We start from the raw sequence: 23,335 nt of genomic DNA, 5'->3' as shown, positions 1-23,335 counted from the left end.
TTCTGATCCGTTTCTATAGAAATCAATTAATCTAAAATTATGCTCAGAAAGGATTCGAATGGGACCTTTGGGTCTTGGAATATATATCAAGACTTATTGAGGCAGTGGGGGATGCTGGCGGGTGCCTGGAGGTCTTGTGCCCGTCTCAGCTTCTCCATGTTCTCCAGCAGGAGGGTGTTGGAGGGCTCCTGCCCGTGCGCCGTCAGGTAGTGTCTCCAGGCGCGCGTGTAGTCGCCCTGGCGGGGGAAGAGAGAGAGAGGGGCAGCATTAGGATTTACTCTAGGAAATGCTAATGATTCTTGTTTTTCTCTGTTTCTTATAAGTAATGATAGAGACGATGTCTACAACCTCACTGTTCGACGGAGATTAGTAAAGATAAGGAGCTCTTTATTGGTCTAGGAACCACAAACACAAGAATGATCTAGCCTGGTACCATGCAAGTGGTATTTACTAGATGCAAAAATTCTTATTGTCTGGTTATTCAATAGTTGTAAAACTAATAATAATTTGATATCTAAATAATATTTATACTTTCTCTAATGCTTTCGAAGCCGTACATAATTTACTCTCTAACAGCCTGTCCAAAATTTTGAGTTGACATATAGATTTTTGACTGGAGCGTTGCTCAATAGCTTTGGAATTGATAAAATAGGGTGAGCCTTGACTAGTGTGTGCTAGTGATGGTTGGGAGTGCCGTGGGGAGCCACGCATCACTCTCGGTGCCTCAGTGGCTGAGAGTGTAAGGTGTTGTTCCCCTTGGCACCTTAACGCCAGCACAGGTGAATGTACAGAACCCACAGTACAGTAAATGAACTCTTGAGAGAGCCTTGAAGGCTCATCAGTTCGGTCATAAGTGGGTCGTCACATCACAAACGACTCCTTGTACAGGCGATGAGTCACAATAACGTGGCTAAATTATATTGACCAAACCACACACTAGAAGGTGAAGGGACGACGACGTTTCGGTCCGTCCTGGACCATTCTCAAGTCGATTGTGAGAATCGACTTGAGAATGGTCCAGGACGGACCGAAACGTCGTCGTCCCTTCACCTTCTAGTGTGTGGTTTGGTCAACGACTCCTTATACGACTGCATAAGAGTAATAACATTTCAATAAGCTCTTCAATAATAACCTGGGGGCCCCAGATGCACGAAGCAGTTACGCAGGTACTTACGAACGTGTACATCTTTCCTCAATCTTTGACGGTTTTGTTTACATTTTTAAGCAGTTTACAATCATGAAAACTTGCCAATCAACTGTTATTTTTGTTATAAACAGCCTCCTGGTGCTTCGGAGCTCATTAACTGTTTAATTATTGTAAACAAAGCCACCAAAGACTGAGAAAAGATGTACAGGTTCGTAAGTACTTGCGTAACGGCTTCGTGAACCTGGCCCCTGGAAGTGGGTTTAATGTGGCATAGCATTACTAAAGCTTACTTTAAGTCACGATAAACGAACAGTATCTATACCACAGCTTAGTGCAAATATGGAGATATATACAGTGTTAAGGAAGCCAGTGGTGGGAAGAAAGTTTGACATGATCATTATTACGAGTTGAAGAGGGAAGTGGAACAGACCTTAGCGTGGTAGAGGGCCCCCAGGTTGATGTGCGGGTGGGTGAGCGTCGGTTCCAACTCCACTGCTAGCAGGTAACTCTGCAAGAACGTAATATAGTGTACATGTACCCTGGTGTAATATATCCTTTTGCAGTATGTGTCACTTCTTGAGGTATTTCATTATTAATTTATCACTACCGTCGGATACATTAGAAAATTTTGGTAACTGTGAGAAACTGCTGCAGAGTCCTAGTAATGCTCACGGTATGAAAGATCTTACCTGGGCGGCCTCATCTACGTTGTGTCTGTCGTTGAGGAGGTCTCCATAGTGGGCGTGGAGACGGGCGCAGAGGTAGGGCGGCCTGGAGCAGTTGTGGGCGGCTTGTTGGGCAAGAATAAGGGCGTCTTGGGTGCGGTTGGTGTGGGTGTAGAGGAGGGAGAGCTGGAAGAGCGCCTCCTGGTGGCCGGGGGACTGGTCAAGCACCTTCTGCAGCAGCTCTTCACTCTCCAGGTAGCTCCTCTGCTGAAGCTTCACCCGCGCCTGCGTCAGGAGAGAGGAAGTAGCGAGAATCAGGAAGTACTCAGATTCACGAAGCAGTTACGCAAGCACTTACGAACCTGCGCGTCTTTTCTCAGTCTTTGGCGGCAATAAGAACAGCTTGATTGGGAAGTTTTCATGCTTGTAAACTGTTTAATAAATGTAACCAAAGATGTCAAAGATTGAGGAAAGATGTACACGTTCGTAAGTGCTTGCGTAACTGCTTCGTGAATTTTCAGTGTTTTTACTGGCCCCAGGATGACAAGCGCTGGTCGCCAGGCACCACCAAGGGGGCTCACATCTACACATAATCCGTCGGTAACTGTAGTTGTGTAACAACGCAAGACATTTTGTCGGGCAACAGGCTCGGGGGCCATAAAAGTTTGATGAGATTGACAGGTATGTCGGCAAGTCAGGCAAAACGTGACCTCCTGTCAAGGCTACACGTAGCCTCCTGTCAAGGCCACATACGCGTTCTGTCATAACTCAAAAGCCGAGATGACAGAATTATGTCTCTGATAAAAATGACTTCTCGTAATATGACATATTTGTGTGACAGAATGTTTGCTTAAAAAGATGTGCTCATCTAGATGTGCTCTCATAGATGTGCTCTCATAGATGTGCTCTCATAGATGTGCTCTCATAGATGTGCTCTCATAGATGTGCTCTCATAGATGTGTTCTCATAGATGTGCTCACATAGATGTGCTCATCTAGATGTGCTCATCTAGATGTGCTCACATAGATGTGCTCATCTAGATGTGCTCATCTAAATGTGCTCACATAGATATGAACATATCTAGGTGAACACAATCCTAAACCCTCGTCCTTTGAGTATTGTTTTAGTTCAGTGCATTGATTCAGTTGCACACGCATCCCTGGGTAATTATTTGAGTTAGATAAATACAGAACTTTGTGGTTAATTACAGCTGGGTACAAGACCATGGCAGAGTGCCATGGTGGGAGTGGGTGGCGTGGCTGGGAGCCAATAGGAAGGCGTGTAGGCACCTGTTGGCACCTGTTGGCACCTGTTCCTATGTACTCAGGGCGCCCCTGATTTCACAATTCATAATCCGTGCGCATTACCCGAGGCGCTCTGTGTTTACGCAACATTTGCAAGATTTGCAACCAATATTAAGCTAACGTTTAGGTTTTCTTTGAACATCATTATTTTGGGAAGTTTAAATATTATATGTTATTAGAGCTTGAAATACGTTCGAGAAGTGTTCTGATTATTAACAAGAATAACAAATTAAAGACGAGGCAGTTACGCTCTTATATAAACATTATTAATTATTAAACTTGCATTGAATGCATTTACAGCCTCTCGGTATTGAGTCTTCTTCAGAGAAAAACGTAAACTAATTTGTGTTTAAAAAGGTTAATACCGTATTTGCTAGCTAATACGACGCGCTTTTTTTTAACCATCTGACGAATATATTGTATTTACATTATTGTATTTACAACGATCAAAAACATTGTATTTACATGATAAAAAAAAATCACGTTACCCCCGGCCAAACCCACCACCTTAACATCACTTTTTAATAAAGGAATATAACCAACTACACTTTTTTTTCCTGAAACATTCTTGTAAAATGTGTGCGTCTCACACGCCGGCAAACACGGTACTTCGCAGCTAGTTTTGAAAGCTGAAATTCTAGCCACAATTCAGGTTGGTGGTGAAGGTCAGAGGCTGGTCTGGACGCTGGCGGCGGGCTCACGCTCGCGGGAATTACATATGGTCGTTGTGAGTCATGCTTGGTGGGGAATGGCTTTCATTTTGACCAAATATGACGTCTAAAAAATTTACTAAGGGGAAGCGTAAGACGAATATGCTGTCAAGTGTGAGTGGAAACGAAAATGAAAGAGAGAGAGACAGAGAGAGAGAGAGAGAGAGAAGCAGAGACAATGAGAGAGAGAGAGAGAGAGAGAAGCAGAGACAATGAGACAGAGAGAGAGAGAGAGAGAGAGAGAAAAGCAGAGACAATGAGAGAGAGAGAGAGAGAGAGAGAGAGAGAGAGAGAGAGAGACAGAAAGAGGACACACACACACACACACACACACACACACACACACACACACACACACACACACATTTTTTCCCCCGGCCAAGGCGAAAACAGATGGGCAGAGTTTCTTTCACCCTGGTGCCCCTGTTAACTTAGCGGTAAATAGATAGCTGGGAGTTAGACAGCTGCTACGGGCTGCTTCCTGGGGATATGTGCGTGTGTGTGTGTGTGTGTGTTAGAGAGCAATATATGTAGTAGACATAATAGAGGAAAAAATAGATTAGAAAAGCGGGATTCAAGACCTTTTAGCTGGATTCTGCAGGCACACATAGTAAATACAAATCTCAACTACACCCACCAGAGGGTGAAGCAGAAGGCGGGTTCACTCACCAGGTACACGGTGGAGGAGAGCATGTGGGGGTGGTGGGTGAGGACGCTGGTGAAGGTAGATTCAGCCTCCTCCAGGCGACCAGTGTTGAGATACAGCTTCCCAAGACTCTCCCCGATCTCCGCCTCCCAGGCCACCGCCAGCGCCCTGTACAAGGCCCCACCACCATCATCATCCAGGGATGAGAGATTGATAGATCATTAACAGGGGAAAGCGCCAAGCCATTACGACTATGTAGCGCTTGGAAGGGGTCAGGATAAGGATTTGGGATGGGACGGGAGGGGGGGAGGGGAATGGTGCCCAACCACTTGGACGGTCGGGGATTGAACGCCGACCTGCATGAAGCGAGACCGTCGCTACGAGAGATAGGTAGAGACTGGTAGTGAGGGAGGTGGTAGTGGTGGTGGTGGTATTGTGGAGGTTAGCAGGAGCTGCTCTGCTAGTTATTCTTTGGCGATTATAGTTTGTGAGATGAATTTATTCAGTGTGGGCTGTGAATGTGTTACCTGACTGACTGCGGGTTGGTGGTAGGTCTGTCTCGGTGAACGGTTGAGAGAGATTGAGGGAGAAGCGGCGGAGACAGACGTTTCTGTCCAGGACGGGGGACAGACGTGAGAGGCAGGGTCATCTCCCTAACATTTAACTGGAACAGTAAATAGGAGAGAACTTCACCCTGTCCCAATAGTTTGTATCATCCCTCTCTTCCTTTACTACGATCTGTATCTTCCTATCACTCTTCCCTATAGTCTGTATCTCTCTACCTCCTTTCCCTACAGTTTCTATCTCCCTACCACCCTCCCCTACAGTCTGTATTTCCCTACCACCCTTCCCTACAGTCTGTATCTCTCTCTCCCTTACTACAGTCTACATTTCCTTCCCTCCCTTGAGATAGGATGTATCGTCGTAGTAGTAGTAGTTGGCATCCATCAGTCTCAGGAGACTATGGAGTTACGCTCTGGTTGTCGGTCTGGAGTGGCCTCACCAGGGCGCAAAGCCTGGGTAGGTTGATTCGGGAGAGAAGCTGTTACCCATGCAGCAGGTCCCCCCTCTCCACCGCGCTGTTGTGTATCGTCGTACACAACATAATGTTCACTGTTCAAGAATGGCTTCCATGTGAGTTTGAGTTCAGTATTAGGTAAGGAACTGTGGTCCTTAATGTGGAGACGTGTTTTCAGGTTAGGCAAGTTTCCCTTGCGTGGCCCTCAACATAGTGACCAGAGAAATGATTTAGGAAATGTTTTGTTAATTACTTGTAGAGAATTAGTCAAAATATTAACCCAACCGTCACATATGAAGTGACGAGGTTTTGAAGTGTCTTGGAGACGAATAAGTTACGACTTATCAAGTCGTAACTTAAATAAATCAAGTCGGTTACGACTTATTAGGTCATAACTTTATAAGTGTTCGTATCATATGTGTGGGTTGGGATTTTTTTGTCATAATTTCTCGTTTTAATGTATTGATTCATATGTATATATATATATATATATATATATATATATATATATATATATATATATATATATATATATATATATTTAGGCCTACTGTGGCTCACTAAATATAATACTGAAATAGAGCAAAAGAAGATGAGAAGGGCGTACCTCTTGTAGAGCATCTCGGCCTGATTGTTGTTGTGTAGAGTGCGCATGAGTCTGGCGGTGTTGACCAGTGCCACGGTGTGCTCCGGGTCGAGCCCCAGTGCCGCCTCGTAGTGCCGCAGTGCCGCCTCCCGACGACCTGCAACAGGGACATCAGGTGCCTCTTGAGTGCCAACCTCTGCCACTCATCACACAAGTGTGGTATAGAGTGTGGGTTATGGGTCCTTCGACCTGTTACTCACGTGGGTCTGTTACTCACTTGGGTATGTGACTCTCTTGCGTCTGTTACTTACTTGGGTCTGTTACTCACTTGGGTCTATTACTCATTGGGTCTTTTACTCACCTGGCTCTGTTACTCACCTGGAAAGTTGTTTGCCAAATTAGGGTGTAGTTGGCGCACTTTGAACTATGCTCCGAGCGATAGTATCTTTTTCGTTCTAGACACTTAAGAGAGAGATTGCACGCGCCTGAAAGGATCGCAGACGACGAACGTCTTGGAGGTCTAAAATGTTGACCATGAAATGATCGTCCTTCTGACGGGTCGATCCTGCCTCTAAGAAATTCAATCCCATAATCTGACAATTTGGCTGGTTCTCTCTCTCTCTCTCTCTCTCTCTCTCTCTCTCTCTCTCTCTCTCTCTCTCTCTCTCTCTCTCTCTCTCTCTCTCTCTCTCTCTCTCTCTCTCTCTCTCTCTCTCTCTCTGATAATCCTGCAGCAATTTTGGGAGAATGAGATTTACCCGAGACTCGCTTGTATTTAATTTCTGAAGCAAGATGAAGATTCCTATTTTGCGAGGTGTGTACGAGTTTGAAGTGGCTTGGATATTGCCCCCGAAGTCTCAAGAGTCCCTTCGTGAATGGCACGATGGTAGCATATATAATGGGTGCCTTGCTGTGTATTATATATAGAAGAAAAAACAAACATTGTAAGGGGGACTGGGTAAATATTTCGACCTCCCTTTATACCCTTATCTTATTCTATCAATTTGTTAACATTTATCGTGCTGAAAGATGTGGATAATGTGATTGTTTCATGCATAAATGAATAGGAAAATTATAGAGCAACTCTGTTATTTTCAGTTATGTTATGGTACTATATTATGTGTTAATATGGTTCGTTATTTTCGGTTAATGTGGTTCGTTATTTTCGGTTAATGTGGTTCGTTATTTTCGGTTAATGTGGTTCGTTATTTTCGGTTAATGTGGTTCGTTATTTTCGGTTAATGTGGTTCGTTATTTTCGGTTAATGTGGTTCGTTATTTTCGGTTAATATGCCGTTACTTTCGGTTGTTATAAGGCTTGTTATTTTCAGTTAATACGGCCGTTAGTTTCAGTTAATGTGAACGTTATTCTCAGTTAATATGGCCGTTATTTTCAATTAATTTGGCCGTTATTTTCACTTAATAGGCCGTTATTGTCAATTAACATGGTCGGTTATTTTAGGTCAACATAGTTCATGGTTCAAAAAGTGATTATATACGCGAGCCTCGTATTGGAGGAGCTTGTAATAACCCGTTTATATCGGCGGGAGAGTCATTATGTACCTGTCATAATAACGAAGTAGTTTCTTAAGTATTCTTAGATGGAATGTGAGGTCTCAAGCAGGTTGACGTCATACGCTTCTTCGTGTGAACTACACCACACAATTGGGGACTGAACCTAACTCACATACCACGTCCTTTTTATTATATTAATATTAAATATAAATATTATTATTATATATATATATATATATATTTTATATGGTGAACTAGTCTATTTCTTGAAGCCAGGTTAGATATTTAATGGTTTTAGCTTAATATTGAGCGAGTTAGACGAGTTTAGTTCTTACCCTGGGCCCAGATTCACGAAGCAGTTACGCAAGTACTTACGAACGTGCACATCTTTCCTCAATCTTTGACGGCTTTGGTTACATTTATTAAACAGGTAACAAGCATGAAAACTTCCCAATCAACTGTTGTTAGTTATAAACAGCCTCCTGGTGCTTCGGAGTTCATTAACTGTTTAATAATTGTAAACAAAGCCACTAAAGATTGAGAAAAGATGTACAGAGTCGTAAGTGCTTGCGTAACTTCTTCGTGAATCTGGCCCCTGATTCTTGAGGTAAATCGGTGTCCTATTTGCATTTTTCCGAACATTTATGCACTGGTTTTTGGCCGTAAATTCTTACTAATCATGACCCCCAGATCTTTTTTCGCATTCGCAATGTCTCAATTTCAACACTATCCAGCTGATATCTGGTAACTCTTATCATTGCAGACAATGAGTAACAATAACGTTGCTGAAGATTAGATATCTTGATAATTCTCCAGAACGGACCTTATACGTTCCTCCTTTTCATATTTGTGGGTTGAGTATGTGACTGATCACTACCTAGTCTCGGAACCCTGCATTTATCAACATTTTTTATCTTCTAAAGTTATTTCTTTCCTAACTTTTGTATTGTTTGCAAATATTGCTGCTCAGTCCTAAATCTAAAACGTTTATATGTGCAGTAAACAATAGGGGGTCCTAGGATAAGGCCTTGTGGCACTCCACTTATAACTATTTCTCACTGTGACTGAACTCTATTTATATAACTCTTTTGTTTTGCTTTCAAATAATCGTGCCCTTATCCAACTTAGCATAGTTCTCCAGTACCGTGAGTTTCTTCCAGTCACTCGTGAGGCACAGTATCAAAATCTTAGCTAAAGTCAAGGTACACAACGTGACAATTGATACCACTGTCAACTGCCTCAAATATGCTGGAATAGAGTGAATGGAAATTCGTGGAACATGAATTTCCTTTCGCAGCCCTTTGTAAAGCACTGTTGAGAATCCCTTATCAATCTGTGCTTCTCAAAGTTGTACGTCAATATCTTTTGCGATCATCGATTCAAGCAGATTTCCCCACAATATACGTTTAGATAATTGGTCGATAATTCGATGGAAATGATACTTTCCCCCTCTTAAAGATTGGTCCAACATTGACAACTCTCCGCGATTCCGTGGAATTTCATGACATTAAATATAAATGTCAAGGGCTCACTCAGCCCTTGTATGCTCTTGGGACCCAGGCAAACGTTTCGTCTAAGCCTGGGGGATTGGTTTGGCTTTCATTTGTCTATGGGAAATGACTTCCTCCCTGGGAATGACTATACAGTTCAACTGACCTTCTTCACCTCCTACAGAGATTGGTTCTGGTGTTAGCAAGTTCCTCTCTGGTAAGTACAGAAACATAGTACTTAGATTGCTACTTATTTCAGTGTCATTATCTGTTACATGACCTAACTCATTTTTCCCAAGGGCCAGCCTTCTCTTTAAGTCTTTTGTGTATCTGAAAGAACCCTTTGACAGTTTAATTCCTTTTCCACTCAAAAATAGAAGAATTTTCCAGACTGACTCGTTTTCTTTCTTAATAAAGACTAAATATTAGAAAATAAATATCCGTCTAAAGTCTTCAAAATTCTAAATCACAAAATATTTACATGGGTTAGACAACGGGCTCCCAGATGCCAGACATCTTTGGTAGCTTATAAGTATTATCAGTAAATAGGTACCTGGGAGTTAGACAGCTGCTACGGGCTGCTTCCTGGGGGATGTGTAACAAAAAGGAGGCCTGGTCGAGGACCGGGCCGCGGGGACGCTAAGCCCCGAAATCATCTCAAGATAGCTCGCTCATGATTCAGGATCACCTGTTCCCCGAGGACACCGAGCATCTAACTTTCAGATTCTAAACCAAATACCTCGTCCAGGAGAGGAAAACGGTTAAGTTCATTCCAGTTTCCAGAGGAGCGTATTCGTCCTGACGTGAGCCACTCGTTCCAGCTTCGTCGGTGTCTTTCACTGCGCAAATTTGATCGGAATATTTGGTCGTCTAGTCGCTGCATGGGGTGAATGTCGTCTGGTAGTTTTCCCCTCACTTCCTCCCGTCCCCCCCCCACCTCTCAACTTCCCCTTATCTCCCCTTTCACCCTCACCTTCCCCTCTACCCCTTCACCTTCACCCTTACCTTCCCTATCACCTTCCAATTGTGGGAATAATCATACGTCACCAGAGCTTTCATTAACGGTCCTTTGACTAGTTGATCCTCTGCTCTTCACTCCCCGCCTTGACAGTCTTCCCGTTGATGGGATTAAGGAGGCAGTGTGTAGTCTCCCTTCCTCTTGACGCCGCACCATTACCAGAGCAACTGATATATGTTTCTATTAGGACTGACTCTCAAAACAGAACGAGCGCATGTGGAGCAATTAGTGAGTAGGGGATAATGCAACAAAACATGCTTTTCTCTCTCTCCTGCTGCTAACCACCACTATCCCTTTCCCCTTCCTCTCCCACCGCACGTTGTAGCCAATACCCATCCCACTGAAAAGCCCGTCTTGGATGATTCTGAGACAGAGGGCATCTGAAGGCTTCAGTGATATAGAGTCTGTTCAAGTCCTTGGACTCAAGCTGGAAATCGGAGGAAACGTAAATGAAATTTTGTATATATTACTGAGGCGTTTAAGACTGTATAGGTTAGCGGTTTGATACGTTGTTGTTGTTATGGATTCAGCTACTCGGAACAAGTTACAAGTAGCACGGGCTATGGTGAGCCCGTAAAGTTTGATACCTGGGAAGCCTCAGATTGCCAGTGTATGTGTGTGTATCACCTCAGGGCATGCGACTGACAGGCTTAAGACTTCCATTCAGTCAAATGGAGACAGTGTGTTTTCTCTATAAATAAAATGTATACAAATTTAAATAGATATATTTCATATAAGATTATGTAAACCAAAAAGAGATGCATACTGTGCTCTGTGTCAGATGTTGGCCTGAAGGCACTTCAGATCATGCGAATACAGGAAACTAAAATTTGAGAAGATTGTAGAAGATTGTACTGTTATTGCCTAAAACGGTGATGGATTTAAAGCCCCAATTGTATGAATATATTGAAAAGATTTTTGATGTGTGATATTCTTGTTCTGCAATAACACTCGCTTCAACTTTGTGAATTTAAAAATTTCTTTTAATTTGTAGATAGGCGCTGATACAGTTTCAGCCCTGAAATGTCTGATGACTCGTCAAGTCCTGGAAGACCCTACAGCGGTACTGCCATCCTGTGGCATAGCAACATGCAGGGTACAGCATGTTGTCTATGCCGTACCAGGGCGCGTTACTGCTGTAGTTATGTTCTATGTGTGTTTCACCAGAGCAGCATCAACTGTGGAGATGTGCACGATGCTAACCCCAAGGTGACAGAGGATCTAACCCCAAGGTGACAGGTGGCCTAACCTCAAGGTGACAGCTGACCTAACAACAATTTTTCTCGACATGTCGCATTTATAAATCTGCTTACTGCGTTCACAGATGCCGACAATTTATGTAATCCTGGTTTCATCGATGAAATTAATATTAACTTTCGGGTTCTGTCATGGGATGGGAGAGGAGTGTCTCAGAGTGATCATTTTCTCGTTGAAGGCTGATCTAACCAGTCACATGTGTGTGTGTATAAGACATTGTCACTGACAACCTGTCATAGACACCTTCACTACACCACACTTGCAAGTTGCTGTTGCCAGTGAGAACAGACACCCCACAAGAACTTGGAGAAGACCGCTGTTGCAGACTTGGATAAGCTTAAATACCTGCTGAACGGAAAACATGATGATATTCAAATTCTAACTGATGGAGTTGCCTGCATTAATCTTCAGTGTAATTTGCATGAGAACACTCTGAGTGACGTTTTTCCGCGTGTCATGTCAGTGCCAGTTAGGACGGGAAATGACATTATCCCTCTTAACAAAAACAAATTACGAAGAGGTATGCCTGGTTGAAATGATCACGTTATGGGTCTCCAAAATATCTTTTGGCATAACCTAGAGATGGCTGGTCACCCCAGATCAGAGGTAGCACCAGGGGTCCGTCTCATCAGGTCATGAAGACGACCAAGGAAGAGAAATATAATATTGTGAGAACAAAAGATTTCCGATAACCTTTCATGAGAAACAGTTTGATGAACTTTGGGGTTAAATTCGAAAAATAAAAATGACGTCAAGGGCTGATGAACGTCAACGTTGTACAAGAGTGCTTTATTTTATGCTGGACTGGATAGTAGAGCGACAGTCTCGTTTCTTGCAGGTCGGCGTTCAATCCCCGACCATCCAAGTGGTTGGGCATCATTCCTTTCCCCCCGTCCCATCCCAAATCCTTATCCTGACCCCTTCCCAGTGATACATAGTCGTAATGGCTTAGTGCTTTTTCCAGATACTTCCCTTCCTTTTTCCCAGCTGTTTCATCCCCCTATCCTCACCCCCCCCCCCTTCCCCCCCTCCTCGCCCTACGGGCATCCTTATCTGTACACACAGAAATCACAATAACGTGATGCATCAATGAATCAACTCTTTTGACCATGTCGTAGCTCAGTCGATTAAGGCAGTGTCTGGGATGATCTCGGACGTAGGTTCGAATCCTCGTCACGGCCCTTGTGGATTTGTTCTTTGATCCTTATCTGTATTTGATTCGAGTCAGCCATTATTGTAAATTGTGTAAGTTGTTGGGAATAAAGTTTGTGAAGCCAAGATCCGGCGAGGCTTCACCCGTCGCCTCGGGGGGAGAGAGACGCAACATTGAGCTAGATATCGTGACACCTCGGGCGGTCCACCACGCGGCATTGTGTCCGGATGAGAAAGTAACCGAACAGGGCTCATCACCGGCCGTTGTTTCCAGGCGTTGGAGTAGGAATGGATGGACGGACGGACTTCTGACTTCCAGTCCTCCCTTCCTCTGTCCGTTTTGCCTTGAGACGGATGGACGGACGCATGCAGGGAGGTAGGTCTGAGAGGTGAGACCAACGGCCGGACGGACAGTATGGGAAGGGAAGGGAAGGGAAAGTCCTGGACTCCCTCGTCAAGTCCTGGACACCCTCGTCAAGTCCTGGTCCCCCCTCGTCAAGTCCTGGTCCCCTCTCGTCAAGTCCTGGTCCCCCCTCGTCAAGTCCTGGTCCCTCCTCGTCAAGTCCTGGTCCCCCCTCGTCAAGTCCTGGTCTCCCCTCGTCAAGTCCTGGTCCCCTCTCGTCAAGTCCTGGTCCCTCCTCGTCAAGTCCTGGTCCCCCTTCGTCAAGTCCTGGTCCCTCCTCGTCAAGTCCTGGTCCCCCTTCGTCAAGTCCTGGTCCCCCCTCGTCAAGTCCTGGTCCCTCCTCGTCAAGTCCTGGTCCCCCCTCGTCAAGTCCTGGTCCCCCCTCGTCAAGTCCTGGTCCCCTCTCGTCAAGTCCTGGTCCCCCCTCGTCAAGTCCTGGTCCCCCCTCGTCAAGTCCTGGTCCCCTCTCGTCAAGTCCTGGTCCCCCCTCGTCAAGTCCTGGTCCCTCCTCGTCAAGTCCTGGTCCCCCCTCGTCAAGTCCTGGTCCCCCCTCGTCAAGTCCTGGTCCCCCCTCGTCAAGTCTTGGTCCCCTCTCGTCAAGTCCTGGTCCCTCCTCGTCAAGTCCTGGTCCCCCTTCGTCAAGTCCTGGTCCCCCTTCGTCAAGTCCTGGTCCCCCCTCGTCAAGTCCTGGTCCCTCCTCGTCAAGTCCTGGTCCCCCCTCGTCAAGTCCTGGTCCCCCCTCGTCAAGTCCTGGTCCCCCCTCGTCAAGTCCTGGTCCCCCCTCGTCAAGTCCTGGTCCCCCCTCGTCAAGTCCTGGTCCCTCCTCGTCAAGTCCTGGTCCCCCCTCGTCAAGTCCTGGTCCCCCCTCGTCAAGTCCTGGTCCCCCCTCGTCAAGTCCTGGTCCCCCCTCGTCAAGTCCTGGTCCCCCCTCGTCAAGTCCTGGTCACCCCTCGTCAAGTCCTGGTCCCCCTTCGTCAAATCCTGGATCCCGTCGTCAAGTCCTAGACCCCCCTCGTCAAGTCCTGGTCACCCTTCGTCAAATCCTGGATCCCGTCGTCAAGTCCTAGACCCCCCCCTCGTCGAGTCCTGGTCCCCCCCCTCGTCAAGTCCTGGTCCCCCCCTCGTCGAGTCCTGGTCCCCCCCCCCTCGTCGAGTCCTACACCCCCCTCGTCAAGTCCTACACCCCCCTCGTCAAGTCCTGGTCCCCCCCCTCGTCGAGTCCTGGTCCCCCCCCCCTCGTCAAGTCCTGGTCCCCCCCTCGTCGAGTCCTGGTCCCCCCCCCCTCGTCAAGTCCTACACCCCCTCGTCAAGTCCTGGTCCCCCTTCGTCAAATCCTGGATCCCGTCGTCAAGTCCTAGACCCCCTTGTCAAGTCCTGGTCCCCCCCCTCGTCGAGTCCTGGTCCCCCCCCCTCGTCAAGTCCTGGTCCCCCCCTCGTCGAGTCCTGGTCCCCCCCCTCGTCAAGTCCTAGACCCCCCTCGTCAAGTCCTAGACCCCCCTCGTCAAGTCCTGGACCCCCTCGTCAAGTCCTGGTCCCCCCCTCGTCAAGTCCTGGTCACCCCTCGTCAAGTCCTGGACCCCCTCGTCAAGTCCTGGTCCCCCCCCTCGTCAAGTCCTGGTCACCCCTCGTCAAGTCCTGGACCCCCTCGTCAAGTCCTGGTCACCCCTCGTCAAGTCCTGGTCACCCCTCGTCAAGTCCTGGTCACCCCTCGTCAAGTCCTGGACCACTCGTCAAGTCGTAGACCCCCCCTTGTCAAGTCCTAGACCCCTCCCCCGTCAGCCCTTGGACCCCTTCCTCAGGTCCCAGAACACTATTGAGTGGTGACAAATAACAAATAACTGAGCTTGGAACTTTAATATTCAAGAGCATTTTATTTAACCTCTTCGAGTGTCGGCTTTGAAGTAAGTTCTTTAACCCCTTTTTTTAAATGACTAAGAAAAATGTCGACGTCTAAGGAATACTTTTATCCCGCCTGTGGCAGAATTGGGTCACTGTGCAAAAAAAATATTTAAATTAAAGTCAGGCGCAAAAGGCTTTTTTTTTTATTGTTTGAGACTTTTTTAAGTTTTAGGCCTACAGAGAAGAACAAATGTGCCTTTTACAAAGCTGTTTCGATTCGACGAGTACTTAAGTGTTAGAATGACGTACATATTAGAGGTAAGACCATTGCATTTATTTCACATATGAAGGAGTTTGGGTTGGCGGAGTTGCCTCGTATGGGTCAATAGGCATTCTGACGTTTCCTTTATTTGTTTGGTCTTAAACAGTTTAAGGAGAGACACTTCTCCACATCTTCGTAGAACTCAAAATGTTGGCTGCTGCGGCGCCATTCACTTTTGCTGTTGCATGATTGTTTTCTGCATGACCGCAGATATTGCTTGAAGCACAGAACCATTGTCTCGCTAGAACTGTGAGTCACCAGGACAACAAGAAAGCATAATTTTAACACTAAACGATAGATTAATAGATAAACTATTGACAAAAGTGTTGGAAGTTTTCATTCCATTGGCAATGATAATGAAAATAGGAATAATAAATAAATTAATGCATAGCGAGGTAGAGGAAATAATTGAAGTGTTTAATGTGAATAATACATATGATAATTAAATCATTATTGCGTGTAAAAATAACTATGATCGAGCAATAATTGATGATTCATTTCCTATCACCGCCTGCGTAGGATAGCTGAATGGCCAGCTCATCGATGTGGATCTTACTTGGGCACGTGACTGGTTGACGACACCAGGATCAGGGCGACGTGGTAGTGTGTGACTTCATCTCCTGCAGAAGCACGTCTCTCTCTCGCTCCTGACGGTGGAGACGAGACCTCTGGTTCCTGACGGCGGAGACGAGACCTCTCGCTGCTGACGGAGGAGACGAGACCTCTGGTTCCTGACGGTGGAGACGAGACCTCTCGCTGCTGACGGAGGAGACGAGACCTCTGGTTCCTGACGGCGGAGACGAGACCTACGGCGGAGACGAGACCTCTCGCTCCTGACGGCGGAGACGAGACCTCTCGCTGCTGACGGCGGAGGGAAGATTCCCAGCACGACACACCGTAACGATCCTCTTCCTGACGGAATTTAATTTCGGAATTCCACCTTTAGGACAAAATTTCGGTAAAGGAATTCCGCTCTCGTCCTATTACAATAGACATGAGTTCTTCCGTCTTGCCCAGGGAGTTGTTGAGGGCGGGGCAGGGGGTCCTCCCCAGGGGTGTGGTGGGGTGGAGTGGGGCGCCCACGTGGGTGTGGTGGGGTGGAGTGGGGTGCCCACATGAGTGTGGTGGGGTGGAGTGGGGCGCCCACGTGGGTGTGGTGGGGTGGAGTGGGGTGCCCACATGAGTGTGGTGGGGTGGAGTGGGGCGCCCACATGAGTGTGGTGGGGTGGAGTGGGGCGCCCACTTGGGTGTGGTGGGGGTGGAGAGGGGCGCCCACATGGGTGTGGTGGGGTGGAGTGGGGCGCCCACATGGGTGTGGTGGGGCGCCCACATGGGTGTGGTGGGGTGGAGTGGGGCGCCCACATGGGTGTGGTGGGGTGGAGTGGGGCGCCCACATGGGTGTGGTGGGGTGGAGTGGGGCGCCCACACACACACACACACACAAGGATGTGGTTGAGAGGCGAGACTTCAGTGGAAGGTATGTGAAGGTGGTATGTGAATTCAGGCCCTGTATATGGTCGGTCACATATAGGGGCTGACGCAGTGTGTATGGTAGACTTTACCGTGGGAGTTCGTGGGAGACCAGAGGCTAGACTCCCATTGGGTGAAGATGGTGACAAAGATGAGCAATGTATAGAGTCTAATGGTAGAAATGGGTGGAGTGTGGTAGAGGCCATTCACCACAAAAATAATGTGTTGTTAATGGTTTGCAATGGAAGGGGTTTTTGGGTAGCTCGAGGAGAATTGAGATTGTGGTGGAGGTGGTTGTGGTGGAGATGGTTGTGGTGGAGGGGGGTGTTGTGGTGGGGGGGGGGAGGTTGTGGTGTTTAGGGTTGGCCAAATGTGTTAACCTTTGCCACTCCGTAATACTACAACCGTTCTGCCTAACCAAAAACGTACCAACCCAAGCAACCCCCTTAACCCGTCGAGGGTGCTGCATAGAAAGCGTCAATATTACGGTGCTTCATATTTTACAAATCGCTTTTGTAACGATTTGGTCGATTCCGTTGAAAATGCGACGCATTTAGCGAACGGACGGGATGATGAGATGTGGGGGACATAATTCAAGAAAATGTAATAAATTATAATCCTTTATAAGAGGAAATGACAATTGAGTAAAATCAAATAATTAAAATGTTAAGAAAATATTACAAGAAAATGTAAAACGCAATTACATAGAAAATTACGGTCAAACGAGGAAATAATAGTTGGCACGTTATAGGGTATGAGGGATGAGAAGTGCTGGCACTCGAAAGAAAATTACAATTCAAAACTAAACGTTTTCCCAGAAAGTTCAGGAAAAATAAGATTCAGACCACCAGGGAGGGAAGAAGAAGCGGGGGCACCATGTTGTTGTTGTTAAAGATTCGCTACCTGGAACTAAAAGATCCAAGTAGCACGGGCTATGGTGAGCCCGTAGTGGAGTAAAGGGGGGCACCAGCTGAGTAAGGTAGAGAGTGGGAGACGGGGAGCACGTCCAGCGTGGGGGGGTTAGGTAACAGGGGGGGCCGGGGGTCAGGGGGCCCACCTGTAGGTCAGGGCGTGGGGGGTAGGGGTTCCCTCATGAAAGGGGTACAGTGGGGGGGGGGGAGGCACAGTAAAGCTCTTCAAATACTGTTTATCGTGACCATTAGCTGCCCCGTAATACTTTATGTAATGGTTCAAATAAATGTGATTGAACTTCGAACCAAATTTTATCCTTAACGACAAAATCAACAATAATTAATAGCCCTGTGAACACAAAATATTTTAGCTTGAATACAATGTAAACAGACGTGAATGTTCTTGCGCTGTTGCTTGTTGCTCGCAAGTTCATTGTTTGCGTAAAGACTTGTATGATTGTTGTTTAACGACCACTTGGGTTGGACGGTAGAGCGACGGTCTCGCTTCATGCAGGTCGGCGTTCAATCCCCGACCGTCGACAAGTGGTTGGACACCATTCCTTCCCCCCCCCCCCCCGTCCCATCCCAAATCCTTATCCTGACCTTCCCAGTGCTATATAGACCTAATGGCTTGGCGTTTTCCCCTGATACTTCCTTTCCCTCCTTCCTTGTTGTTTAACGACATAATTGTATTATGATGAATGTGTACTGTATTATCACCTCCTGTATGGTGAGTCTTGAGTGACGATTAGGAGGTGTTTGGGAGACTTTTTAGTGAGATTATGAAATGGTAAACAAATTTGTGAGAAGCCTTTAATGTCTTGTGGATGGAGTCGAGTCATGTAATTCCTTTTTCCGGGGACTGGAAGCCTTTACTTAGGGTAATTTATATCGAGATCTCTCATTGGTCGAATTACTGATCTTTGCAACGATGCCACACACAACAGTTACCTAACTCACGGATACCTATTTACTGCTAGGGGAACAGAGGCATCAGGTGAAAGGAAACGTGCCAAATCATCTCTGTTTCCCCTCTCCCGCCCGGGTATCGAACTCTGTATCCCCGATTGTGAGCCGAGAACACAGACTCCAGCGGTGTGCAATTTTCCACTAGTTGGAGAAATTCTAGAGTTTTTTTCCATGTATCGTAATCATATTTATTATATATATATCGAGGAAAGATCAAAATTTTTAGATGTGTATTGATCTGGAGTGCGAGTAATCGTATGTATGTGTACAAGAAACGTATTTAACCCAGTTTGCAAGCAGCACAGCAGGAACACTTACGCACACACGTCACAACACGTGTATTAAGGCAGCGCCTGGGATGCTCGCAGACGTAGGTTCGAATCTTCGTCACGGCCCTTGTGGATTTGTTCAGACATGTCACTTGCCACCAGTGGTTATAACAACCAAAGCCAAGTGGGAGGTTCGCAGAAACATGGAGGGACCCATAATTTGATTATTCTCACTGATAATTGGTTGTTTCATCGCCCATTATATAGTAATAGTAGGCAACCCCATTATATATATCGCTTGGAATAACAAGTGGATATACTTACCAATTCCTGGCAGTAAGGAAGATACGGGCTCATTGGTCTGGTGAAATAAGAGAGTGGAGACACTTACTATTGCTCTATGGGAGAGATGGGGGTTGCGGCGGCAAGATGGACTTACCGATCTTCTGGAGGAAGGCGGCGTAGTTGTTGTGGACCACCGGGTCTGAGGGCCGGGCAGCTAAGAGTGCCAGGTGGAGGCTCTCGGCCTCCGTGGAGCGTCCGGCCTCGCTGTAGAGTCCAGCCAGGGCCGACACCGCATCCCTGTTGGTAGGATCGTAGCGCAGACTCTCCTCCAGCAGCGTCACCGCCTCCACCATGCGACCCTGCTGCCTGGTGGGGGAAGGAGGGGGATGTGGGAGACAGAGTTAGAGAGGATTATCTTCCAGTAACACTCCCAGGTCCTGACTAAGTGCTATAGTGTTCGTTGGGGGTTGAAAGGCAGGACGAGCTGGTGGGAGGAATTCCCTGTCACCAGCACCCTTTTTCAGACGGTTAAATAATTCAGATACCTAACTGCCTGCAACGTGAAACAAAACAAACGGGGGCTGAATTTGGTAGGAGCGAAGCTGGCCAAATTCTCAAGGGTGTATATTTTTCTGTAACGATCTGCAGGCCAGCAAGACGGCGCTCACGTTCACTCTCGCATTTGTTCCTTATCAGGAAAAACGCTGTGCAGTGTGTGTGTGTGTGTGTGTGTGTGTGTGTGTGTGTGTGTGTGTGTGTGTGTGTGTGTGTGTGTGTGTACTCACCTAGTTGTGTTTGCGGGGGTTGAGCTCTGGCTCTTTGGTCCCGCAAAGGACCAAAGAGTGTGTGTGTGTATGTGGGTGTCCGCGCTCTTCTGCCCACAACTTATACCTCCTAATGTACAGGAGCATTTATCTGACGCATAGGATATATGCTCCATGGGGTATCTCGCACCCTATTTCTGTGTTAAATCACGAACCAGCAAACGAATAGGAATAGGATTATTAACGTATTTTGGAATGAAAACGGAACGACGTCGCAAGGTGTCAATATACTTTCCCTAGAAGCCTAACCTCCCCACTCCCCCCTCTCAACCCCAACAAGTCTCCAGTCCCCCCCCTCTCCCATAAGTCGCCAGTACCACTACCATATCATATAGGATCACTGAAAATTAATTAAAGGGCGTTTTCAATTTAAATTTAGTTTAACTTTTTATGGTAAGTTGTTCTTTGTTAGGGACAATATTCCTGATATTATTATATTTTAGCGACTGTGGTTTCTTTATGAAGTTGTTTTATTATGATTACAGAAGCAGGACACACTGAAAAAAACACCTGTGACTACCGACCTTCCACAGCGAAACGTCTGTGATTACTGAGCTATCACGGATAAACAACTGTTTCAACAAGATAGGTCAGTAGTCACAGGTGTTCCTCACTCAGCCTCTATTCGCCTTGTCTCTGGCGCTGACTCTGAATAATTCCCCCACTCTGTATCATATTAGCATGCAGGAGGTCATTACAGGACTTCTCGGCGGTGTAACTTGATTACTAAGGAATAATGTCTTCCCCGCTAATGGCTGTGTGATGGTCAAGTTCACTCTCGGTGTTACACATGAAAGGACTTCCTTACACACACACACACACACACACACACACACACACACACATACAAGGGGACACAGGTGGAAACTGAGTACCCACATGAGCCACAGAGACGTTAGAAAGAACTTTTTCAGAGTCAGAGTAGTTAGCAGATGGAATGCATTAGGAAGTGATGTGGTGGAGGCTGACTCCATACACAGTTTCAAATGTAGATATGATAGAGCCCAGTAGGCTCAGGAATCTGTACACCAGTTGGTTGACAGTTGAGAGGCGGGACCAAAGAGCCAAAGCTCAACCCCCGCAAGCACAAATAAGTGAGTACACACACACAAGCACTGTTACTTTATCTTATTACATCTTGGCGTACTAACACCCTGCCACAAGCGACAGTAAAATGAGTCTCCACATGCTGATTATACCTAGCTGGGCTGGCCGCTGAAATTGTCCATTCTCACTTAAATTCATCTATACCAACAAGAGTTGTACTCACCTAGTTGTGCTTGCGGGGGTTGAGCTCTGGCTCTTTGGTCCCGCCTCTCAACCGTGTCACAAACGGTTGAAGAGTGTCAGAAGAGTGTGTCTGTGCGTGCCCAAGTGCCCAGGCCAGATGTTTTGGGCTAGCCTCACAAAAAAATTGCAGAGGGGGGGGGGGTGTAGGTTGGGTAGGTCAAAAGTAAACACTAAGAAATATTATTAATTATAGACACCCCTCTGTCCCTCAGGCGATTTTCGTGGTCAAGTGTGAAATATATAGTGTGATTTCCGTAGAGTTTGGTGTTTTTTTAATGTTTTTTTCCCGAGAGAAGGGGAAGTCTGGGAAACAGGGAGGGGGAAGGGGGAGGAGGATGAGGGGGAAGAAAGAAAAAATACGAAAAAAATAAATGGAAAACGGAGAAAAATATATTAGAAATCATAGACCCATACATTTGTTTCATTGCTTCTTAATAATCCATTTTCTGAGAGGAGAGAGAGAGAGAGAGAGAATGGGGACGAGGAGGGGAAATGGAGTCAACAGTGGGGAGAGGATGAAAGAGGGAGGAAGAGACCCGGGAACCCCTTCTATATAAATAAATGAAAATTGTCAGTTGGAGGGGGGAGGGGTACGGAAATGGGAGTGAAGGGGGGATGGGGATAACGGTTAAGATGAGTGGGAAGAGGGGAGGAGGAAACTGGGGAGGGGAAAAAGAGGGAGAGATGAGTGGGATAGGAGAATAGGAGACGAAGGCGACTATCCTGGACACGGGCTGGTACTCATCCAAGTAGACTCATCATAATACTTGAAGGCTTAAGAAACATGTTATTCAAGTACCCAAAATAAAGTCTGAATCACAAGAAAGTGAAACTCCCGACCTTATCAAGAGTCGTAAAGATTCCCGTTTTCCCACCTGCAAATGTCGTCTTTCTGGCTTGGAGCCCTGGTCGAGGACCGGGCCGCGGGGACGCTAAGCCCCGAAATGATCGCAAGGTAAGGTACCTTGCCAGAGAGGGAGGATCCTCAGAGCTTAGTGTCTGCTGGAAATTGTCGCGTCTCGTAATTTGTTCATGCCTATTTCCCTCACAAGGAAGATGACCCAGTAGACGACCATTCAGGGAAACAGCACCATAATGATATATTTCCTGACATCAGGGGCCAAATTCACGAAGCAGTTACGCAAGTACTTACGAACGTGTACATCATTTCTCAAACTTTGGCTGCTTTGTTTACATTTATTAAACAGTTTAGAAGCATGAAAACTTCCCAATCAACTGTTGTTATTTCAATAAACAGCCTCCTGGTGCTTCGGAGCTCATTAACTGCCTAATAATTGTAAACAAAGCCGCCAAAGATTGAGAAAAGATGTGCAGGTTCGTAAGTGCTTGCGTAACTGCTTCGTGAATCTGGCCCCAGGTTACTAGCCCTTCCAGGATTATATCAGAGTATCATATTTGACGAATTCCCTGCAACTTTGCATTGATTGTTTGGCCTAAGATCGCTACTAATCACGATTTGCTAGATCTTTCACCCAATCAGACTTTGCTATGTCAATTTTGTTGACCAGACCACACACTAGAAGGTGAAGGGACGACGACGTTTCGGTCCGTCCTGGACCATTCTCAAGTCGATTCAACATACTTTAGCCACGTTATTGTGACTCATCGCCTGCATTTGCTATGTCAACATTGTCCAGCTCGATTTGGGAACTCTATGCTCAAAACCCTTCATTTTTCTGCATTAAACTGCACCTGTCAATCTTTTCAACCCTTTACAGTTGTTAAGGCTCCACCAACTGACTCGAACGTCCTCGTCCTTCCTCCTGCACTCGCGAGGGAGGAGAATGTTGGGGACAGAGAAGTGGCGACAGACCTTTTTTTTTGTCAAAACTCCATTTAGCACTGCCAGACGCAAAATGTTGCCTAATTCAATTTTGGAATCGCTATACATATTTGGCACTCTGTGTGGCGTAATTACAGGCATCAAGAAGGGTCTGCACTCGTCTTCAGAGTCAAACAACAAGTTCGCCACGCACAACGGGATGGCCACGCACAACGGGATGGCCACGCACAACGGGATCGCCACAAACGGAGTCGCCACAAACAACGGGTTGGCCACAAACAACAAAGGCTCACTTTTGACCCTTCGACATTAACAAGACAATGTATACAAATATACGGGAGGAACTTCGTAACAGGCTTTGTGGGGTTGTCTCATCCCTTTTAAATTTAAAAATTGTATTTTCACAGACGGGACAGAGAAAGAGGGAAGGAAAGAGGGGAGG

General features: G+C 46.5%; 1 protein-coding gene across 1 annotated transcript in view; it reads right to left on the bottom strand.

Moving 5' to 3' along the window:
• LOC123767312 (protein O-mannosyl-transferase TMTC1) overlaps positions 1-23,335 on the bottom strand; it is a 259,546-nt gene continuing 236,211 nt past the window's right edge. Inside the window, exons 13-18 of the mRNA XM_069317104.1 lie at positions 19,130-19,341; positions 6,098-6,233; positions 4,496-4,640; positions 1,837-2,097; positions 1,578-1,655; positions 1-236 (exon numbers count right to left, since the gene is read on the bottom strand). Of these exons, the coding sequence (XP_069173205.1) occupies positions 87-236; positions 1,578-1,655; positions 1,837-2,097; positions 4,496-4,640; positions 6,098-6,233; positions 19,130-19,341 (982 nt within the window). The 3' untranslated portion in view covers positions 1-86. The remainder of the gene's footprint in view (positions 237-1,577; positions 1,656-1,836; positions 2,098-4,495; positions 4,641-6,097; positions 6,234-19,129; positions 19,342-23,335) is intronic.

The sequence above is a fragment of the Procambarus clarkii genome, chromosome 86 (assembly GCF_040958095.1).
Source record: "Procambarus clarkii isolate CNS0578487 chromosome 86, FALCON_Pclarkii_2.0, whole genome shotgun sequence".
Lineage (NCBI taxonomy): Eukaryota > Metazoa > Arthropoda > Malacostraca > Decapoda > Cambaridae > Procambarus > Procambarus clarkii.
This window is presented reverse-complemented; position numbering and strand designations above follow the sequence as displayed.